Below are 23,830 nucleotides of genomic sequence, written 5' to 3' on the forward strand. Positions count from 1 at the left end.
CAGCCAGCGAGCGAAAGTTCGTGCGGTCTATATCGCTTCAACAGAAACTGAGCGGCGAGAGCCAGAGCCGTCTGGAGATCGCGTTCAAGATACGGTGCACGCAAGAAACCGCTCCGGCGCCAAGTACCCAGTTGTTAGATGAGTAGAAGTCGCCCCCCCCCCCCCCCCCTCCCTTACCCCCACGGCCTTTCGAACGAGGGAGGAAGTCGCGTTTACGCTCCGCCGTGCGTTCGCTCTCCATGAAAGCGCGCGTCCCCCGCGCGCTGTCACTCGCACATACGGCGGGCGCGCGACGATGATTTTATCGCCTTTGGACTTTGTATGGATCCTCAGGGCGGCGACGCCGACGGCGAAAATACGCTTGAAGTGTCCAAATAATTGCTGTCGCAATAAAAAAAAAAATCCCACAATAAATGGTTACAACGATGGCATGGCCTCCGAGACTGGAGGATTGCGCGAGCTCTCTATTGATAACGCGCGTTCTAATCTTGGAGGCATACAGCGAGCCACTGGAATTCAAGCCAGTGCAAAATCCAACATGGCGGCCTCCAGGATTGGGTAGCGCGGCTAGGAAAGAGCGATTTAGTCCGCAAAATCGAACTTTGGGGTCTCAATTCGTCCGAAAAATTGGGTGCGAAAATGCATGAACTCAATGGGAACCCTGATGGTGCATTTTTGAAGTCCGGAATATCCAGCAAGTCCAAATTTTTGGAGTCAAGCACCACCACGCCCGCTTTCGCGGCAGTCATCAATTCCGTGAACATCGTCCGCAACTTTGTTGAGTGCAGTGCGGGTGATATTTGTATGCTACGTTTTTTTGAGCCAGCTGGAGAGCATGGCACTAGGGGCGGCGAACCAGCGCGCCAAGTAATCCCGCATCGGTGATTACTTTGAGTAATTTTTCTCGGACATGGAAAATAAAGGTGATTTCTTTTTGCGGCAAGTTCTTGCTTGTTTTCTTTTTTTTTTATGATTCATTTCGGTTAATTCGAAAATCCGCTTAATTCGAAGAAATTTCGCGGTCCGGTGACCTTCGAATTATCGAGGTTTTACTGTATACTTGTAAATAGTCTCCTGTACTTAATTCTTCGTTCGCGTAACATTTTTGGTGGAGCGTGCCGTTCCCCGTCCTCACCACGGAGCTCCACAGCGGCCGCACCGTCCAGCTTTCCGCCATGGCTCCCGGTGACAACTCGTCTGCTGCCACTACTGCAACTCCAACCACCACGTACGTCACGGTTGCCACTCCCCGCGATCCTGGCATATTCTCCGGCCAAGATAATGTTGACGTTGATGACTGGCTACGCATGTATGAGCTTGTTAGCCGCAACAACCACTGGGACCCTACCATAATGCTAGCTAATGTCCTCTTCTACTTGGGCGGAACACCTCGTGTCTGGTTCCGGACACACGAGGAGGAGATCTCTAGCTGGGACGCTTTCAAGGAGAAGCTCCACGACCTCTTTGGAAATCCGACCGGTCGGCAGCAGGCTGCAAGAAAGGAGCTTGCTACACGCGTACAGTCTTCCACTGAATCGTATGTCTCGTACATACAAGACGTGCTAGCTCTTTGCCGGAAAGTCGACGAGAACATGGTCGAAGTTGACAAGGTTGGCCACGTCCTCAAGGGGATCGCGGACGACGCGTTTAACTTGTTGATCTTCAACAATGTGTCTACCATCGACGTCATTCTCAAGGAATGCCGCCGCTTTGAGCTCGCCAAAAGCCGCCGCGTCATTCCACAGTTCTCCCGGCTCCCTAACACGGCTGCGACGTCGTCCTGGGTCGCCCTTACCGCTTCACCCCCCTCCAATGAGACCGTCACGCGTATTGTTCGCCGCGAGCTCGAGGCTGCCAGTCCTGCCACGTTCCTTCCGCGCCCACTTGACCCCAATATTGACCAACCAGCCCCAGCGATCTCCCTCATTCAGGAGGTTGTGCGGCAAGAGTTTGCCAACCTCGGTTTTCCTGCTGCCTGCTCTATCTCCCGAGCTGACGCCCGACTGGTGCCGACAGCTGCGCCTCGCAGCGATCTGTATTCCCGTCCCAGATACCGCAACCCTACAGAGTGGAGAACTCCGGACGACAAGCCCACTTGGTTTCGTTGCCACCGCATTGGCCACGTCGCTCGCCACTGCCGCACCTCCTGGACATCGCCGTATTCGAGCTACTTTTCCCCGTCTCCTCGCCCATATGCAGACCCTCGCCCCTACTCGCCTCGCCGTATGCCTTCTAGCTCTCACGTATCCGTCGATGACAGTCGTCCCACTCGCTCGCCGTCCCACTCGCTCGCCGGTCCCCGTCGCCCCAGCCACGCCGCTATTCGTCGCCGACCTATTATGGACCCTCCCGGACGGAAAACTAGGCCATGCAGCTCTTGGAGGTAGTGCTGCATCACGTTCGTCCTGTCCAAATCCTCCGTTGACGCTCCTCACGAACACGAACCTAATTGAAGTAGATGTAGATGGTGTCCCGATGACGGCATTGATTGATACTGGAGCCCAAGTGTCCATAATGAGCGCTAACCTATGTCGTCGCCTCAAAAAAGTTCTTATGCCTGCCGTCACTCGAGCCGTATGCGTCGCCAATGGCGCCACTGTTGCCGTCTGTGCTATGTGCACTGCTCGCGTAGAAATTGCTGGCCGCCATGTTCCCGTCCTGTTCTCCGTGCTGACCAGTTGCCCTCATGATCTAATCTTCGGGCTCGACTTTCTGACGACGCATTCTGTCCTCATCGACTGTTCCACCGGTACGCTGTGCCTCGAGCTTCCTCTTGTTTCCGACGTTCGCCCCGAACAACCGCACACCCTATGCACTACAGCGTTTGTTCGGTTACCTCCAAAAGCCCTAACCTTCGTCGAATTGGCCTCAACGGCAACCGTGCCTGATGGCGACTATGTCGTCGCCCCTATTCGTGATGTCCTCCTGGGACGCGACATCTCTGTGCCACATTCCGTCGTTACCCTCGCCGCTAATCGGATGTGTCTCCCCGTTGTCAATTTTGGCTTGACGAAGCAAGTGTTACCTGAAGGCACACCCTATGCACTACAGCGTTTGTTCGGTTACCTCCAAAAGCCCTAACCTTCGTCGAATTGGCCTCAACGGCAACCGTGCCTGATGGCGACTATGTCGTCGCCCCTATTCGTGATGTCCTCCTGGGACGCGACATCTCTGTGCTACACTCCGTCGTTACCCTTGCCGCTAATCGGATGTGTCTCCCCATTGTCAATTTTGGCTTGACGAAGCAAGTGTTACCTGAAGGCATAGCGGTGGCCACGCTCCGGTCAGTGACTAACGACCACGTCACTGCTTTTGCAGCCGATGCGTCTCCAGATCCTCCTGATTACCCGCAGGATGCCTTGAACCTCGACGGCCCATTACGTCCCATGGTCGCTCCGGACCTCGCCCCTGGCCAAGCAGCCGCCCTATATCGCCTTTTGCTTTCCTATCGCAACATATTTGACACTGCCAATCGCCCACTTGGTCAGACGTCCCTTGTTAAGCATCGGATAAACACTGGTGATGCTGTTCCCATTCATCGCCGACCGTATCGCGTGTCCACGGCAGAGCGGCAAGTTATTCAGCAGGAAGTCAACAAGATGCTCGCCAAAGGCATTGTTGAGCCCTCGTCGAGTCCTTGGGCGTCGCCGGTGGTGCTCGTCAAAAAGAAAGATGGCACGTGGCATTTCTGTGTTGATTACCGCCACCTAAACCGAATCACTAAAAAGGACGTTTACCCGTTACCACGAATTGACGACGCTCTTGATTGTCTTCACGGTGCCAAATACTTTTCGTCCATTGACCTTCGATCTGGTTATTGGCAGATTTCCGTCGATGAGCAAGACCAAGAAAAGACCGCTTTCGTCACTCCAGATGGCCTCTACCAATTTAAGGTTATGCCGTTCGGTTTATGCAATGCCCCCGCCACGTCCGAACGGATGATGGACTCTCTTATTCAAGGTTTCAAACTTGCCTTTGTTACCTCAACGACGTCCTTGTGTTTTCTCCTACGTTTGAGACGCACCTTGAGCGCGTCGCAGCTATCCTTGACATCTTCCGCAAGGCTGGGCTACAATTAAACTCATCGAAGTGCCACTTCGGGCGCCGCCAGATTACAGTGCTCAGCCATCTCGTTGATGCTTCCGGAGTACAACCCGACCCGGAGAAGGTTCGAGCAGTAACGGCTTTTCCTGTACCTCAGCCTGTCAAAGACGTCCGGAGTTTTGTGGGGCTCTGCTCTTATTTCAGACGGTTTGTGAAAGATTTCGCAGCAATCGCTCGACCACTCACTGAACTTCTGAAGAAAGACGTGCCTTTTACGTGGGGTTCCCCTCAGGCTGCCGCATTTTCACGCCTTATCACGATTCTGACCAATCCACCGATCTTGGCCCACTTTGACCCGTCCGCACCTACAGAGGTCCGAACCGATGCCAGTGGTTATGGGATCGGCACAGTCTTAGCGCAACGACAACACGGACACGGCCGTGTTATAGCCTACGCTAGCCGGCTCCTGACAACTGCAGAGCGCAACTATTCGATTACCGAGCGCGAATGTCTTGCTCTCGTCTGGGCTGTTTCAAAGTTCCGCCCATATTTATATGGCAAGCCCTTCTCAGTAATCACAGACCATCATGCGCTGTGTTGACTTTCGTCGCTCAAGGATCCTACTGGTAGGCTCGGTCGTTGGGCTCTCCGACTACAAGAATATCCCTACGCAGTGACGTACAAGTCGGGACGCCAACACCAGGACGCAGATTGCCTCTCTCGCTACCCAGTCCAAGACCCGACCTCTACGTCTGATACTGACACCGACGCCTGCGTTCTCTGTTTTTCCACTAGTCCATGTCGCCGACGAGCAGCGCCGTGACCCGTCCTTGCGTGTCATCATTGACCGCCTGGAATCGTCACTTGCCGACAGCTCCCTTCGCTTATTCACACTTCAAGATGGCGTACTCTACCGCCACAACGTTCACCCTGACGGCCCAGCATTACTCCTTGTGATCCCTAAACACCTTCGCTCGGCTGTTTTCCACGAACTTCACGACCTCCCCACTGCCGGTCACCTCGGTGTGTCACGTACCTACGACCGGATCCGCCGACGCTTCTTTTGGCCAAGGCTTGCTCGCTCCGTTCGAAGATACGTAGCTGCGTGTGAGAAATGCCAACGACGCAAGACACCGTCGACGCTCCCTGCTGGGTACCTTCAACCAATTGACATTCCCGCGGAACCATTCTTTCGCGTTGGTTTAGACTTACTTGGTCCTTTTCCTCTTTCTACCTCTGGGAACAGGTGAATCGCTGTGGCCACAGATTATGCCACGCGCTACGCCATCACCCGAGCGCTCCCTACAAGCTGCGCCACAGATGTTGCCGATTTTCTTCTACGCGACGTGATTTTATTACATGACAACTTCTCACAGACCGTGGCCGGACATTCCTGTCAAAAGTTATCGCGGACATCCTGCAGTCCTGTGCCACGAGGCACAAGCTATCCACATCATACCATCCGCAAACGAATGGCCTCACGGAGCGTCTTAATCGCACTCTCACGGACATGCTCGCGAAGTATGTGTCTTCCGACCACACTGACTGGGACCTCGCTCTGCCGTTTGTCACCTTTGCGTATAATTCCTCGCGCCACGACACAGCCGGTTATTTGCCATTTTTCCTTCTGTTCGGCCGAGAACCAGCACTGCCCCTCGACACAAGCCTCCCTGTTCACGCAGCACCCACCAGTGAATATGCACTTGACGCCGTCACCCACGCTGCCCACGCAAGGGAAATTGCCCGTGGCCGCCTTCTGCACTCCCAAGAGAGTGAACGGCGTTTGTACGACCAGCGACACCGCGACGTGCACTTCCCGCCTGGTTCTTTGGTGCTTCTATGGTCTCCGTCGCGTGAGGTCGGCCTGTCAGAAAAACTGCCGTCTCATTACACAGGCCCCTACCGAGTGATTCGTGCCGTGACTCCCGTCACCTACGAGATCGCCCCTGACGCCCCAATCTGCTTCCCAGTCCAGTGATATTGTGCACGTTACACGACTGAAGCAGTATCACCCTCCCAGTGATGACATTTAGACGCTCCGGAACGTCGCTTCTGCCGCCGGGGAATTATGCTACACGCCTGTGGTATTTGGTTGTTTGAACGAGGCGCGCGAGCGCCTAGACGAAGAAGACGAACTTCTCTGGGCTCTCGAGCTATCGGCTGATCTGGCCAGCGCTGCAGCTATCTTTTGTAAATATACTTGTAAATAGTCTCCTGTACTTAATTCTTCGTTCGCATAACAATATGCTTCCCTGCACACAACAGGGCATGAGCCTCAGCGGTAAATATGCTTGTTTCTGGATGCATTTCACTGGATTCAGAAAAGGAAGGACTGATTGCCGCATAGGACACGCCAGCATGTGACTTTGATGCATCAGTAAAGAATTCCAGGCAAGAGTATTTCGATTGAAGTTCACGAAAGTGCATTTGGATATGTACTTCCGGAGCATGCTTCAAGACCTCAACAAACGATATGTCGCAATCTATAAGGTTGCCATTGCCACAGCGGTAACGGCGTTGCTGGAGGCATTACATGATGCTCAAGCAGTGGAACACCGCCTTCTTCACCGAGTTTCCTCACACGCAGTGAGAAGGGTTCCGCTGCTGTAGGTCGGTTATGGAAAAGTGTGGCACACGTAGTGTCATTTACGACGGAGTAGCAAGGATGTTGGCAGTTTGAATTTACGTTCAGAAAGTAGATAAGGCTAGAGCAAGACCTTTGAAGGTTCAGTGACCACTCGTTTGACTCAACATACAGGCTGGGAATGGGGCTTGTTCTAAAAGCCCCAGTCGCAAAGCAGAGCCCTAAGTGATGGACAGGATCAAGCATCTTTAGTGCGCTTGGCCTTGCAGATTGATATACGACTGATCCATAATCCAGGCGAGAATGTATGATACTCTTATATAGATTCATTAGGCATCTCCTGTCACTGCCCCAAGCAGTGTGTGACAGTATCTTTAATATATTGGTTGTTTTTAGGCACTTTGCCTTGAGGTATTTAATGTGGGGGGTAAAAGTTAACTTTGAGTCGAAGTATACTCCCAGAAATTTGTGCTCGCTACGTACAGGCAGATGTACTCCATGAAGCTCAATGGCAGGATCTGCAGCTAAACCCCTCTTTCGAGAGAAAAGCACGCAAGTGCTTTTTTGAGCGTTAAACCTGAAGCCATTCTCATTTGCCCATTTCGACATTTTGTTAACAGCAAGCTGGACTTGTCTTTCACAGATGGCCAGATTGCAAGACTTAGAACCTATCTGGACGTCACCGACGTAAACAGAGTAAGAAATTGCTGGTGGTATGGTAGAACGAAGCGAATTCATTTTAACGATGAACAATGTGCAACTCGGGACACCTCCCTGAGGTACACCAGTTTCCTGAATGAAAAGTCTTGACAATGTGTTCCCAAGTCTAACACAGAAAGTCCGGTTCGAGAGATAACTTTCTATGAGATTCAACATCTTGCCTCGTACCCCCATAGACGATAGGTCTTGTAGTATTCCATAGTGCCATGTCGTATCATAGGCCTTCTCCATATCAAAAAAGACCGACCAAAAATATTGGTTGTGGACAAATGCATCTCTTATAATTGCTTCTATTTGAACAAGGTGGTCAACAGTTGATCTGTTTTCTCGAAAACCGCACTGACATGTATCTAGCGCATTGGTGTTTTCCAGATAATACAGCAATCGTTGGTTAATCATTTTCTCGAAAAGCTTACAGATGCAACTTGTGAGCGCTATTGGCCTATAGCTGGATACTAAAGATAGGACTTGGCCAGTCTTTAGAATAGGAATTACTATAGCTTCCTTCCATGTGGAAGGTATGTATCCCGCAGCCCAGATTCTATTAAAAAGGGAAAGTAATGCCATTTGACTTTCAGCGTTCAGGTATCTTATCATGTCATATACGTACAACTCCACGTGAGGAGTTGCTACAGCTGCTCAGTGCAGCCTTAAATTCGGCAAGAGTAAAAGGACGGTTGTATGATTCATCTTCTTCACCTTTACGATGAAGTGACTTTCTTTCGGCTATAGCTTTACGTTTGAGGAAGGACTCGGAGTAGTGTGCCGAACTGGATATGTTTTCAAAGTGGTTACCAAGGGCGTTAGCCTGGTCTGCCAAGCTTTCTCCTTGATCATTCACCAATGGAAGTGGGTGCGATTGTCGACCATAAAATTTTCTCAATCTCTTCCACACCTTAGCCTCATCCGCGTAAGAATTCATTCCTGAAAGGAACCTTTCCCAACTTTCTCTGCGTGCTTGACGTCGTGTGCGCCGGCCTCTTGATTTCATCTGTCTAAAATGTATAAGGTTTTCTGTAGTTGGTGAACGACACAAAAGGCCCCAAGCCTTATTTTGATCTTTCCGCGCCTTTCTACATGCGTCATTCCACCAAGGGATTCGTTTCTTGGTTGCGGAACCATGTGTCTGCTGTATACAGTTTGTCACCGCGTCTATTATGACAGCAGTGATATACGAGACCACACCATCTATACTTAGGTTATTTATAGAATTTTGAGAAACGTAGCTAAGTTCTCGATATTGTTGCCAATCTGCACTCTCTAGCTTCCAGCGAGGCGGATAAGGATTATGTCCCAATTGTTCTGCCGTATGTAGAATGATAGGATAGTGATAACTTCCATACGGATTTTTGATCACTGACCATTAGAAATGTGGTAGTAGTGAAGAAGAGCCAATTGTTAAGTCTATTGCAGAGCACATGCTGTGTCTCGTACTGTAGAAGGTAGGCTCCTTCTTATTGAAGAGGCAGGTACCTGTAGACAGCAAGAAATTTTCAATGAGGCGACCGCGAGTCGCCCCATAACGTATCGTGGGCATTAAAATCGCCAAGCCCCATGTAGGGCTGAGGCAGCTGGGATATCAAGTTTTCAAAAACCATCCTATTCAATATATAATCTGGTGGAATATATAACGAGCAGAGTGTTACGAGCCTATCATGCAATATGGCGCGGATTGCCACAGCCTCAAGAGGAGTCTAATGTCACCTCTTGACAGGCGATCGACTTATCAGCAATTATCGCAACGCCTCCTGATGATGTGAGAGCACCATCACGATCTATTCTAAAAATTACGAACTGCTTAAGAAACTTATTATGTGATGAATTCAGATGCGTTTCTTGTACACAGAGCATCTTTGGATGGAAGTGACTGATGAGTTCTTGGACGTCATCTACATTATTGATAAGACCTCTGACGTTCCACTGCAAAATTTGGACAGCCATATTAATTAAAAGCAAAATGAATGCTCTGTGTGCAAAACAAGATATTCAACTTAGGGAGGTGTGTTTTTATGTGGAGCAGTGATTAGAGATTTTTCTTTTTTAGCACGCTCAAGTGAGCCACGCCGTTCCCTCTGTGCCAGAGGCGTAGAGGGGCAAGAAGAAGTATCCATCGCCTCTTGCGAGGCGCTGTTTGCCCTTTCCCGGGGCACATGAGACGATTTGTCAGGCCTCACTGCATGTGCAGGGGCCTTAAAGGCCACAGGCTCGGAGGCCTGCTGGCCCTTCTTAGACGAAGATGGAGCAGCGGCAGCTGCCACCACCGAGGGGGCAGAAGTAGCTGCTGCCGGCACACTGTGTGGTTCGGACAGCTGCTAGAGGCCGGTGCGGCGCAGCCCCCACGCGCGCCGTATCGGCATAAGGTTTTACAAAAGAAAACTGCTTCCTTGCTTCATTAAATGAAATGTTTTCATTCACTTTTAGCGTGATTATCTCCTTCTCTCACTTCCACGCAGGGCAAGAGCGCGAGTACGCAGGGTGATCTCCATCACAGTTTGAACAATGCGGGTCAGATGTGCAATTTTCAGCTGCGTGTTCATTAGCACCACATTTTGCGCAGGACATTCGGCCACGGCAGCTCTGGGAGCTATGACCAAACTTCTGGCATTTGAAGCACCTGCGAGGATTAGGAATGTATGGTCTGACACGTATCTTTATGTAGCCTGCTTGGATATATTCTGGGAGTATACTGGAGCCAAAGGTCAGGACTAAGTTCTTTGTCGGTATTTCCTGGTCATTGCGCCTTATCTTGATTCGCTGCACTTGGACAACATTTTCATCTTTCCATCCGTCAAGGAGTTCATTTTCGGTGAGATTCAAGAGGTCACTGTCAGATACCACACCACGAACTGTGTTCAGGGAGTGGTGTGCAGTTACGGTTATAGGAGTATTGCCAAAGGACGGGAGGGTGTTCAGTTTGTCACACTGGGTCTTGTTCTAAGAAAAGAACCCAACTGGCCATTTTCGTGGCTTTGTATACTGGTCCCATTGTGTCCATAAGACCAAACTTCTGGCATTTGAAGCACCTGCGAGGATTAGGAATGTATGGTCTGACACGTATCTTTATGTAGCCTGCTTGGATATATTCTGGGAGTATACTGGAGCCAAAGGTCAGGACTAAGTTCTTTGTCGGTATTTCCTGGTCATTGCGCCTTATCTTGATTCGCTGCACTTGGACAACATTTTCATCTTTCCATCCGTCAAGGAGTTCATTTTCGGTGAGATTCAAGAGGTCACTGTCAGATACCACACCACGAACTGTGTTCAGGGAGTGGTGTGCAGTTACGGTTATAGGAGTATTGCCAAAGGACGGGAGGGTGTTCAGTTTGTCACACTGGGTCTTGTTCTAAGAAAAGATCCCAACTGGCCATTTTCGTGGCTTTGTATACTGGTCCCATTGTGTCCATAAGACACTTCGACACTAGGAAAGGTGAGCCTAATCTTGCTGTCATTTCTGGACATTCAGTGTGAATAATATGGAACCGTGGAAATTTGTCAATGTTCTTTTTGGAAAACTGAAAGGTTTCATCGGTGCGCCCTCTTTTAGAGAGAGGACGATCGGGGAGGCGTGGGAACGATGTCGAAGCCATAAAAGATTATACAACGCCAGCCGCCCACCACCGAGCCCAACAAGGGGATGCTACGAGACCCGGAGGAATCGCTGACGCCAGCTGTACGTATCTACTATAAACCCAATATAGCATACCCAAGGTTGGATACCGTACACCAGGTTAACCCTTGCCACTTCAGAAATAGCAAGTAAAAAGAAGTGAAGACAGGAAAGATTTAAAAGGAGATGGAAAGTCGAAGGTTGGAGAGAGGAGAAGGACAGGAAAAGGCGACTGCCGATTTCCCCTGGGTGGGTCAGTCCGGGGGTGCTGTCTACGTGAAGCCGAGACCAAAGGGGTGTGTTGCCTCCGCCGAGGGGCCATAAAGGTCCAAGCACTCGGCATTGGCTCAACCCCCAGGATCTCTTTTCCCCAGACACGGCTAAGCCACGCACGGCTAGACGCGGGAGGGGCCAACCCCCATGTGCTCGGGTCCGTGGTGTCGCAACACACCAAACACCTGCTGACGCAGACACCCCTGCAGGCATGTACAGCTAGTGTACTCGAGCTATAGCTTCCTAATGCAAGGGCAGCGCACTGGCATCAAGCGCCCGCGCGTGAGCAGACAACAAGAGCGCACGCCGCACTCCCCACATTGGACGGATCCGCTGCATCACTTGGACAAACCATCACAAGACCATCATACATCAGTTGTCCGGCGTTCAGTAGGGGGCACTGTTACGTCCGTCGCTGCATTCCTGTGTGATATTATGAATACGCAGGAAGGAGCCATGTTTAGCCTCCTAAATTATTTTTTCTCTGTGCCCCAGACTCACCGTCCGCCGCTGCATTCCTGTGTGATATTATGAATATGCAGTAAGGAGCCATGTTTAGCCTCCTAAATTATTTTTTCTCTGTGCCCCAGACTCACCGTCCAGGCAGCAGCTTGGCGATCTTGGCCCACTGGTTTCCCCAGAGTCGATGATACTCGAGAATGGTGCGCTCCTCCTCCTCGGTCCAGGCGCTCTTCTTGATGGCTGGGTTCAGGTGGTTGTGCCACCTGCACAGCACACGTGGCACACTGTTGTCACAGCCGCTGAAAGTGTTTCTCTCTGCACATTATGCCAACACTGTCACCACAGGGGCAACAGAACCGTCCTCAAAGTGCAGTTGCCAATACCTCTGCAAAGGAATTGAATGGCTCTTGAGCTAGAACACAATCTCAATGTTAGGTCGCGCAAAATGTTCATAGCGCCCAGAACAGCCATGCACATTCATTCAGCCAACAGAATTGGCACCTCATTTTCCGAGCATAGGGGTTGAGCCCCCATGCTAGGTTGAGCCACGAAAGTGTGGAAATAAACGGCCAGTCCAAAGAAAGGTTGATGCACGAACACTCAATAGATTAAATAAAGCCACCATCACTTTAAGCGGGAGACATGCCTATCCAACCAACCACTTTACTTGATGATGATTAATGGGGTTTTCTCGTGCAAGCTAATGAGAAGTACGTGGTGAGGTGCTTGTGGCGATCTCACCCAGCGTTTCTTCTAGATTTCTCAAGCGAGAGGCTGCCGCGGCAACCTTATCGCATTTTTAAAAGGCCCCTTTTGAGGCCACCAGCAGAGCTCGCATGTCACTTGCCGCCCGTAACCTCGCTTTGCAGTTGTTACAGCAGTGCCGATCTTGAATGCCGACAGCCAAGGCTTGTTACACGCGATTGGAGCGCTCAGGAAGCAGAGTTAAATGAGTCAACACAATAAGCAGCTGGATGGAAGAAAGTGGTGGGGAGGGGCATTCTCACAACCGCTCTGATTTGATTGTTTTCATGCAACCCGGTTATAACATTTCGTGACACTTGAGTGGGTTCGACTGTAGACTCATGGCAGGACTGAAACAAAATTGTGCCACGTTGTTGCACTTGTGGCGCTGACAGTACGGTGGTAGACTAGGAAAGGTGGTCAAATGAGCGTCGCAAGCGTGTCGCCGCACCTATAGAGCTTCTACAAGAGTCGCCAGGTGGCGAGAGGGGTTTTATGGGCTCAAAGATGCGCATTGCAAGCTTTCATTATGCTATAAAAGGTCGATTATTATCGCAATTTTTTTAGCTTTAAGACGTTCTTAATGTTTTTAATAGCTTGTAGAGGTTGTCTGCCGGCCTTGCCCACAAAAATAAGGGTACCAGGCTCTATGGAGCTTAAAAATTTTGAATCGGCGCAGGTAATCTCGAAAAGACCGACACAGAGCACCGATCGGAAGGGGCGCGCTCGTATTTATCTGGAAGCGTGAAAATTCTTACAGGCGAGTGTACAGCTTAAAAACACGGGCAAGTTTGCACTCGGTCGTGCAAAGCTTAGGCACAGCGAAACTGTCGATCCTCAAGTATTACTGGGCTACAGGGGAGAAGCCAGGGGGGGGGGGGGGGTTGCTGGGCGTTCAACCCCCCCCCCCCCCCCTCCACTTAACCACCCTTTGTTCTCGTCGCTTTGCGCTGACATAAATCATGAAACCGGTGCTACCATCACAATTTCATTCCTGGGCGCTTCCGTTTGGGTTGGTAATTTACAGCGAATCATGTCTGCATGTCGAAAAAACTGTCACGGTGTTTGTCAAGGCTTTGACACTCTGTGAAGTTTTGGCCGAGAATGTGGCGGCCGCATTCTGAAGCAACAAATTCGCAACAAATGAAGCAACAAATGCGGCAGCCGCATTTTAGATGATGGCGAAAACGCTCGAGGCCCGTTTACTTAGATTTAGGTGCACGTTAAAGACCCCAGATGGTCGAAATCTCCGGTATACATTTCCACCGCTTCCCTTCAGGTGCTGGTTAGGCCGCACTCGCGCAGGATCTTAGGCTACGTTCACACTTGGTCTCGCAGCTGTTGGAAGCGGCAAAATCTTGCAAAAATCCGCCCGCCTAGGCGGCAAGACAGGCAGAAAAACAGGTTGTGAGCCAAATCGGTCTCGGGCCGATTTTTATGCCATGGCGAAGCAGAAATGCGGCGGAAAGTCGTTCTGCTTCACTGGAAGCTACACTAGCATGTAAACAACCGGTCGTAAAATTGAACATGGCATCAAAAGTGTAGGCTGTAATGCTGATCGACGCGATCAAGAACCAGCCCTTGCTCTATGACAAGAGTGGCACTACTCGCAGTACTCAGCAATACTCAGCAATACTTGCGATAGTATTCAACGTCGCGCGACCGGAGGTGTGGCAACGAAGCCTTGGCGTGACCCAACTTCTCGCGCTTTTGCAAAGCCAGGCGAACCAACCACCACCGTTTCCGAGGTGTCCGCGTCTTCCGTTTATTCATTGTCCATTTCTAGAAAACAAGTAGGTAGAAGTATAAAAGCCATTTCTTCTTCCACGGCAGACAATAGTTAGGCAGATTCCTCGTTGGCGCTCCACAATTCTCCTCGCACGTGTACGGTATGTTGCAGAAGTCGCGGGGTGCTTTTCTCATCGCGACGATAGATTGGGAGCGTAGGTCTCACGTAGGACGCGCAGGCTTTGGCGAGCCCGAACACAAGGGCCAGCCCGGGTTTTAGCTGTAGTGTTCCCGTTGCCCCTTTGGTGTCCTAGAGGCGCCGACAATACGAAATGATGAAATGTTATTACAACTTGTAAATAAAAGCTACTAAATAAATATTATCACGCCTAGGCACCAACCTGTGACTCAGCGCTACCGTGCCCGTGTGAGGAGAATTACGGAACACCAACGAGGAATTTACCGAAGGTCGCAGATGACACGCGAAGTTGCGTAAAATGATCACTTTTGATGACAGTACGTGGGTCAAAGAATGAACATACCGCTCGAAATAATGCGATAATGAGCGCCACCACGACGACAAACGTACGCAGACTAGATGGATTTGGACGAAAACGGCAGCGGCGGCCGCGGCGGTAGCAAAACAAATGTGAACAACTTGGACAGGTGTGGAAAAAATTTTCCGGCCGCTTTAGCCTTTCCGCCCGCTTGCCGCTTCCCAAGTGTGAACGTAGGCTTAGTCTGCGCGAGAAACATCTCTTGTTTGCAATTGCGCCCCTACGGAAGGCTGATAATTACTGTTGTGTTGTTGAATCCCAAACCAGCAATTACGGAAGGCTGGTAGTTGCTGTTTTGTTGTGGAATCCCAAACCAGCAATGTACACACGAAGGGGTTGATGACAGGAGTGAAATTCCACCGACTCTTAACAGAATGCACGAAACATACAGCCGACAAGCATGAATTACTGCTGTGCGCTGTACAGCGTAAGTAAACTTGTTGCAGGCGCTGACAGTTCTCGTCGGAGTTCACGCGTCCTGAGAAATTGATTATGTGCACTATGCACTGAACAAGACCGGAGTTCATTCCTGCATCACTAGTACACCAATTAGTCGAGATTCTGTGAGGTACAAGGCCGCTTCCTGTTTGCACTGGCGTAAGTGAAGCAGAAATGAGTTGCACGCACTACTTAAAATGCGTACACATGCCATATCTATGCTGTGCGGTGAAATATTCTGTACAATTCTGAATCTGTTGACGTAAAGGCAAATGACGGCTGCACGCTCGCACACAGCGGAAGACACAGCGGCCCATGCACTTGCCGCAGGAAATGCAACCCTCTCGTATGAGGGAGCAGGGCGACGAAAGCTTCGAAAAAAAAAAAAAGAGCCCTACGCGTTTTTGCGCGTATTTAAGTTTTCTAGCGCAAAGACGCAGCGAACAAGCTACTATTGCTATGTGAGTAGGTATAACCTGGTCACATGTGCATTTTCACGCGTATAGCCGTCCTTGACTTGTGAAACGCACTTCGCCCCGACGAGGACGACGCCATCTATGCTTAACGGAAATTAACAATTAATGATGTCTTCTCCGATCGCACGGGTCGTCTCAATGATGCGTTTTCGAAGACTGGTCCATTCAGTGGCGCGATGAGAGACCATTGCTCCAAACGCCCACTGTACCTGTCGTACTTACTGTATTTACTGAGCTTACTTTACTTTTTACTTAATTTCTTCACAAGCACACGCACACGCGAGGGTGGGGGGGGCTGTTTCATGTCTTTGATATACATGTATAGAGTCTGCTTAAACTACCGGATATTTATTATTGATCACGTGACGTAGAGGAAAGCGGAAGTTTGCCCCCCCCTCCAGTCGGGCCAGTGCACCCCCCCCCCCCCCGCAAAAAATTTCTGGCTACGTCCCTACTGGGCTAGGTATTAACTTGGCTGCTGTTAGGTCTTAAATTGGTTTAACTTAACTATGCATGTAGGGAGGGTATTCTTGAGTGATATTTTCGGAGGTACCTTTCCTTTCGCGACATTTCGCATGACTAGCGCTGGATGCGTCGGCGCCTATGAGCGACAGCGTTCCTGGCATGCCACAAACGCAGGCAGGCTAACCTGCCTGCGTTTGTGCCAAGAACACTGTGCCAAGAACAGTGCCAAAAACGCTGTTGCTTGCAACGCCAAACACATTGGAGGCTAGCCACTCGATATCGAGCGGAAGTTGACACGACTAGGTGCAGCCCCTTTTATGGTAAACTCCAAGGCCAAGCGCATGTACACTGGGCGAAAGCTATGCACCGTGTACGGGTGGCATGCAGCAGACGACACGCCGGGATGACGGCCCGGCGCATGCGCAGTAGCACGCAGCTGGTGGGTGCTCGGCGGAGCCATGTCTGTGTCAGGCGAAGCGAGCGCGCACCTGCGCCGGCGGTTACTAGGCAACGTGAGGTGATGTCATCGCTACTGCTTCGGCGCATGCACGGCTAGGCAACACGGGCGGCGTCGGCAGCAGCTCTACGCGTTGCCTCAATGGTGCTGCTACAATTTCTTTCTCTATCTCGCTCTCATTTTCTCTTTCCCTTTCCCGAGCATGCTCTCCTTCCCTCTCCTTAACGCCCCATGTCAAAGCAACATGTGCACGGCACGGAGAGGAGGCGAGGCACACCCCGCACCGCGAGGTGGTTGCTAGGCAACGCAGTGATGTCATACCTCTGCGAGGTTTTGCGGCAGCAGGCAGCACTTTTTACAGTTAACTAGAACAGCTTCGCTGTTAAAATATTTGTTTTCGCGTTATTGTGGGTAGAAGCCCAGGCACCTGCTCCAGAAGCATCAGATGGCGAGTGCAAACGAGCACGCGCCTACGAAATGCTAGATTGCAAACGATGGGAGTAGACGCCGTTCTGTCTAGACATAGTGGCGCCATTGCACCTTTGTGTCCGCGGCTGACCTTCGCCGGCCACTCTAAGCAACAATGAACAGAAACAGCGTGAAACACTCAGTAAGTGAAGGCGCGGCGACCGTTGTAGGCGCGGCACAGTGGACTTCACTTGGGATAGACACTGCAGACAGATCGCACACGCTGAAGCTGCTACAATAAATATCACGGTGTTCCAGAAAGCGTCGGTGAACTTTGTTTTGTAAGTCCACCCAGTGATTTAATCTTTCAGTAATGTGCTCGGTAACTGACAATTTCTCAACTCAACGTTTTTCATTAATAAGAACAGTAACAATTACAGTAGAACCCCGCTGTTACGTTCCCGGGTGCTGCGTTTTCCCGGCTGTTACGTCGTTTTCGGCCGATTTTTCTGCCTTTGCTTACCGGGTCATCGGCCCAGGACTTAAGCCAGTTTCCTAAACGTTCGCTTGTCATCCAAGCTTTTCCGTTGGACCTGTAGATAAACGGAACAGAAAGTGCATTCTTTAGGCACCGCTGCGATTTGCTCTTTCCCATCACGAGTGGTCGAAGCTTGGTCGATCCATCGACGTTGGTGGCGAGCAACACCGATATTCGGGGTTTGTTAAATTTCCCGCCATGGGACTTGTCATCGCGACACGCCAGCGTTTTGTTCGGCAGCATTTGCCCGAACAAAGCAGTCTCATCAGCATTAAATATATCACGGAGATGGCACCTTGTCGTGATGTTGCTCCAATTCTCTTCAATCCACTTCTGCACGCTGCTGACGTCCATCATGCGGCTTTCACCGATGACAGCTCGGCCGACAATGCTGGACTCTTTAAAACGCTCCAGCCAACCTGAGTCGCCCTTGAAGTCGGGTCTGTTCAGAAGGAAAGCGAAATCCTTCACTTTCTGTTCAATTATGGGCCAGAAATAGGGATGTTTCACGACCTAACATCAATGAAGCACATGTACACTGCTGCTTCCACGTCTTCATATGCAGCCGTGCGTACTTGTTGGCCGCCGCTGGTACTCACTTTGTCAGCCTTAGCCCTAACATCGGCCTTATTTTTCAATATCGTACTCAGCGTGCTTCTTGGGATGCTGTATGCTGCGGCGACATCAGACTTCTTTTGTGCGCTCTTCTGATGATTTCCAGCATTGCGGATACTGGCAGGTTCTGCCATTTCACGGCAGCCATCTCTTACTCAGCAGACGAGCAATGTGTTCCGAGGACGCGACTACGCACACAATCTTGCAACGAATGACAGAACACTGAAGCAGTCAAGCCGATCGCATGCAGACGCACGTGGCCGTGAGTGAGAGAGATAGTACTCGAACCACTTTTTCTAGGGGGTGGCTGTCCGAGGGAGCGAAAGCAGCGCCGCACGTGCGCAGTTGGGCTAAACCACTTCGTCTGAGGGGGGGGGGGGGGGGGGGCTAATGACGGCTCCCCCGGTTACCATGGGGAAAAGCCACCTTCTGGGGTAGTTTTGCGCTACTTGAAGTTCGATATATCGATCGCGGCTGCTATTTTTGTTTGATGTAACCATACCTTTTGCTATATATTATCATTGTAACATTACGGTGTTCAAAAATGTTCGATATACGGGGTAATTCGATGTAAACGGGTTCGATATAGTCGGGTTTGACTGTAAATAATTTTTTTCTTGAAGTGCAGAAAGTGATGAAGGGAATGAAATGGGTCATCTGCTTAAGAATCTGTTTGGTGCGTGCAGTCCGCTTGGTAAGGCTTGAACAGTCGTTTGCGTAGCATTTGACAGATGGCAAGCACGATCATCATCAGCTAGACTTGGCTGCAGCAAGTTTGAGTGCGATCATTACGCGGGAAAGAAAAAAAATTGAATTTTGACGACAAAATTCAGGGGTGCGATCATTATGCAAGTAAATACGGTAGTTTTGGTAAGAGAGCAAATACTGTTTCTGCATAGTTGTACATGCTAATAAAGAATTTTTTATTAATATTGTCATGAGAAAGAAGAAATTCCGATGTACTTTATCAGGACATATCAAAAAGATATTCGTTTCAAACGTGATTCATTTGGCAATGACGCATTAGTCACCATATTGTTCTCAGAAACAATCTATCCAGCAAAATAAAGAAACAAAACAATCAAATAAACAACGTGTCTGAAGTCATGCTGAAAGCGTTAATCTGCTGTAAACGTCTGTTTTAAGCGACGATTGTTGATTGTTTAAGCGACAAGTGTTGTTGAAGACCTCTCTCTGGTGTACGGCACTACGACACAAAGCTCTTTTTCAAAAGTTAGACATATAAATACGGTTTAAATGCTCACGACTCCCGCCAGCTACGTACTTTCAAGTACGGCGGAGCAGAAGAATGAGCCCAGACTACCGCTAATGCGTGTAATGCGTGGCGCAGTGGTGTCGTTTGTTCACCTCTCCTATTCTACCACCGTGGTCCACTCTGTCCCGGCCTTGAGCAGCACCCACCTCTCGCGGCACTGCTTGCCAATGCGTCCTTTGAGGTGCTTGGCAATCAGGGTCCACTTCTTGGGGCCATACTTCTGCACCAGCTGCACCACCTTGTCATCCTCCTGCACACACATCTTTGCATCAGCGTCACAACACTTAAGGCCCAACCACAGGCACGCTTCGCCACGCGCCGGCACGCGCAAATGCGTCAAATGCGTCAAAAGCGTCAGTCGCGAACGGGGAGACGCGTGCCGGCGCGCGGAGATTTTGCCAGCTGCCGATGCCAGAAAACCAGCGGCGCGAGCCGACGCGACGCCGGCGTCCACCAATCAGAGCCTGCAAACCGTCGCCGGCGTCCACCAATCGGAGTCCGCGAAGCCTCTGGCTGCTACGCCTGATGATGGCCGCCGATGCGAAGGCGCCGACACCAACGATCGTCCGAGTGCTTCGGACGCACGACGCGCGCGACAGTGTTTCTGAAAGACAGTGTTGTGATACTAGGCCGACACGACCCACGACCGTGGGTGGTGGAAGTGCGACGAGAACTTGTGCCGCGTTCGAACGACGCCGCCGAACCCAACCTGCCGGCCCGCTGGATTCCGCCGATCTCAGTGCGATCGTCTGCTAAAACATCCAACCTAATCACGATTGCAGACGATTGCGGCAACGCCTGTGCTTGTTGTATGTATATTTTCTTGTGCTCGAAACGAATGGAAACTTGCTTTCGAAGTGCGAAGTCTGGATAATCAGCACTCGTCTACCGCCGATGTTGTTTACATTACGCGTAGGCCTAGCGCGTCCGTCGAGTTCGACCGGCGGTGAACGAGCCCAGCTGAGAAACTCTGCCGAAGGAAATGAAATTTCAGTTACGTTTTGCGCTGCTGTGATTTGAAATATGGCTCTCCTGACTTCGTGCTGTGTGTGGTGTGGTGTAAATGAACCGTGTGGAACTTCAGGTGGTGAACCGCGGCGTGTTTCGTGTGTGAATTATGTGGTCTCGGGACTCTGGTTTAACGGGCGAGCTCTGCGCTGTTTCCAGCGGCAAAGATAACTTGCGAAAGCGAAAGACACTAGTAGCCGAACAATGGGAAATACGCGTACATCTTCAGCCATGCCATTCGTTTAGTTGAAAGTGCACTCTTCGATTCGGCGTGTGAAATCTAGTTCAGTACAAGTTCACAGTACTCCTTCACTCACTTCTTTCAAGTGCAGGTGTCTTATGGGCTAGTTGGCGATAAATCGCTCGTGCAGCGCTCAAGAACGCTGACACACTGTAGGAAACGTGATACAACACTGTCATGTGTTCTTGTAATTGAGCACTTGGAAAAAAAAAAAAAATCTGTTTGCACTATGTGCACCGTGTGCAATGCATAGCAGGACCTGCGTCATAAGGAGGACCTTATGCATGCTGCTGCGTATACCAGGATTGCTTCGATGCCTGCTTGACAAGCAGCACGTACTGAGTCAGTGAAACTGCAATTGGCTTTTGATATATCTTTGTTTTGTTTATGGAAAGAGCAGGTGGTGCGAGTGCATGCATTGCAGGGAAGGGGTAAAGGTGTCATCAGTGCATTTCGCAGTCTGTATGCTTAAGCTGCCCAAATCTCTTCAGCTTGCACTAAAATGCATCTCGCTGTGATACTATAAACTGTAGTTGGGAAAAAGATTAACTCAAAAGCAAGTTCCTAATGCATCTTTGCAGAATGTGTTTAATTCACTAGTTAACACTTGCACTGCAACATTATGCCAATACGCAGTGCAGCATATGCGCTTGAAATAAATACATTTTGTAAAGGTGGACGACTGGGCCTACAATAACAAACTTTGTGTTAGCACTGAAATAAGTGCTGCCATGCATATCAGCCACACCACAACCTCTGTGCACCCAATCTACTTCCTCAGTGGCACCCCCATGAAGACCGTTCGGACCCTTCCCACCCTGGGTGTAATATTCAGCCCTTCTCTCGACTTTTCCGCACAAGTCACTAGGCTCGTCGCATTCTGGGATTTGTGACCTGTCTCTCCCTTCCCTGGGGACCTGAGGTTTTCAGAGCACTCTACACTTCTCTCGTACCACCACAGCTTGAGTACTGCTCATCAGTTTAGTCCCCTTACCAAACTCATCTCGCTGACAAACTTGAGCTTGTTCAGCGCCGGGCAATGCACACCCTCTACTCCCATCTTTTCGATCGTCGCAAGCTCATGCCAGCCTACAAGGATCACCTCAAAGCCCTTTAAGCCCTTAAGTGGCGCACCCTGCAATACCAGCGCAAAATTGCACTTGTCCGTCTATTCTGCAGGGTGCTGTGTGGCTCTCTGGAAACACTTATATTTCTTGTTCTGTCCGTCTGAACAAGCCATAAGGACAGCCTGAGCCCCATCACACCTGTACAGTCCAACGCCGCAACTCCATTCTTATACAGAGCTTTCTCTCCATTAGGACTCCCATTCCTTGCGACCGTAGTGAAACGGCACTCCTGTGCATTGTGCACCGTCGACTTCCCAGTTATTGGCTTGTATGTGCGTGTGATGTGTTCTGCAAGTGAGCAAGCGTGTTTGTGTGTGTGTGTGTGTGTGTGTGTGCGTGTGTGTGCGTGTGTGTGTGTGCGTGTGTGTGTGTGTGTGTGTGTGTGTGTGTGTGTGTGTGTGTGTGTGTGTGTGTGTGTGAGCGCGTCATCTAGAGCAAATTCCTGCTCTAGATGGCTGACTATCAGACGCTCTAGCGTGCAGGCTTGAGCCTTACTTTTTAAAAAAAGCCTTGTGAGCTGTCTAGAGTGCCATGGTACTGCTAAGGTTATTATTATTATTATTGTTGTTATTATTATAGTTATAACGATCCCTACAACCACATTGATGGTGTTGAAGCCAGCATGACACATAATTCAAAATATTTTTGGAGCTTCGTGCGCTGTCATTCTTCTAAAGAGAGCACCAAAGAGGTGTCTTCTTGATGAAAATGGTGATGATGTCTTGGAACACTGGTGATGCCTTTGCAGAACATTTCTGTTGTGTCTATTGTGTGAAGGATGCTTCAAGTAACCTTCCTTCTCAGCCTGGCACAGTGTTTATGCTATCAGTCAATGAAGACTTTGTTTTCAAGTGTATGAAGTGCCTCAAACCTTCCCTTGTGGTGTTGATGGTAGTCCTCCCACATTGCTTAAGACGTATAGAAGCGTCCCTGTTGTCGCAAGCATCTTCCATAGTTCCCTAAAGTCTAGCACATTTTTTAGCACTTGGGTAGGTAGCATGGATATTTCCCGTGCACAAATCGGGTGCTGCGAGTGCAGTTACTAACTACCAGCCTATATCTATCTGCTGCATTGAGTCAAAAGTGTTTGAATCAGTATTGCATTCCCTGCTTTCTGTTAGTGCTAAGAACATGGACAGCATGACTTTGTATGCAGATGACTTAAGGATATTTAAGACTGTCAACAGTGTTCACGACTGAATTGACTTCCAAAAAGACATTTTCTTACTCTCAAGCTGGTGCAGAAACAATAATGGTATGTACTCTTAAATGCTTCCAAAACTATGGCATTAAGTTACACGCGCAGAACATACCATGTACAATTTTCATACACCCTTCGGGATGCTCCACTGTCCAGTGTCGATGAAATCAAAGATCTTGGTGTGTACTTCGACAAAACACTAAGCTTCTGTTCACACATTAAATATACACAAAGTGCCCTTCACTCTCTTGGAATTGTAGTCGTATATTGCATGATGACCACTCACCTGTTCTGTTTCTGAAATCGTATGCTGCTGTGTGCCTTCCACTACTAGAGTATGTCTCTGTAGATTGAGGTACAACATGCAAATCTAATTCTGACATCACTGCATGCATCCAGAATAAATTGATATCTGTCTTCCAACACCACTTTTGCCATTCTGGCAACCATAGTCCAGCACTCTCAAATGTACCTCAACTCACACCTCTAGACTCCCTTACACCTCACCCCTTCGATTAATGAAGTTGCTAGTCACTCATCCAAGACTTAAATCATGCCTTTTCGTTCCTGTATAAGGTGGTCCGTGGCATTATACTTTCCCAAAGCTGCGCAATTTGTCGTGCTGCAACAGTATACAAGGTAACATTCCGCATTCTCTGCCTGGCCTTGTTCCAATAAAGACTGTCCTATATATGGCTCGACTCCAAAAAACATAAGAATTGTACCTGCATTGACATATTTCAGAGTTCATTTCCTATGTATTGTATATATGTAGATAATCATGTTGTATGATTAACTGCAGTTTACGCTTCCTTGTTTTCTTTTCCCTTATATGTTTCTCTATCTCGCATTGTTTTGTCT

At 49.7% G+C, this 23,830-nt stretch overlaps 1 protein-coding gene across 1 annotated transcript in view; it reads right to left on the reverse strand.

Annotated features, from left to right (window-relative positions):
- The window catches only part of LOC119433600 (myb-related protein B-like), a 200,707-nt gene that overhangs the window by 169,600 nt on the left and 7,277 nt on the right, over positions 1-23,830 (reverse strand). The window contains exons 3-4 of the mRNA XM_049659049.1: positions 19,539-19,642; positions 11,825-11,953 (exon numbers count right to left, since the gene is read on the reverse strand). Of these exons, the coding sequence (XP_049515006.1) occupies positions 11,825-11,953; positions 19,539-19,642 (233 nt within the window). The remainder of the gene's footprint in view (positions 1-11,824; positions 11,954-19,538; positions 19,643-23,830) is intronic.

Source organism: Dermacentor silvarum, chromosome 11 (genome assembly GCF_013339745.2).
Source record: "Dermacentor silvarum isolate Dsil-2018 chromosome 11, BIME_Dsil_1.4, whole genome shotgun sequence".
Classification (NCBI taxonomy): Eukaryota; Metazoa; Arthropoda; class Arachnida; order Ixodida; family Ixodidae; genus Dermacentor; species Dermacentor silvarum.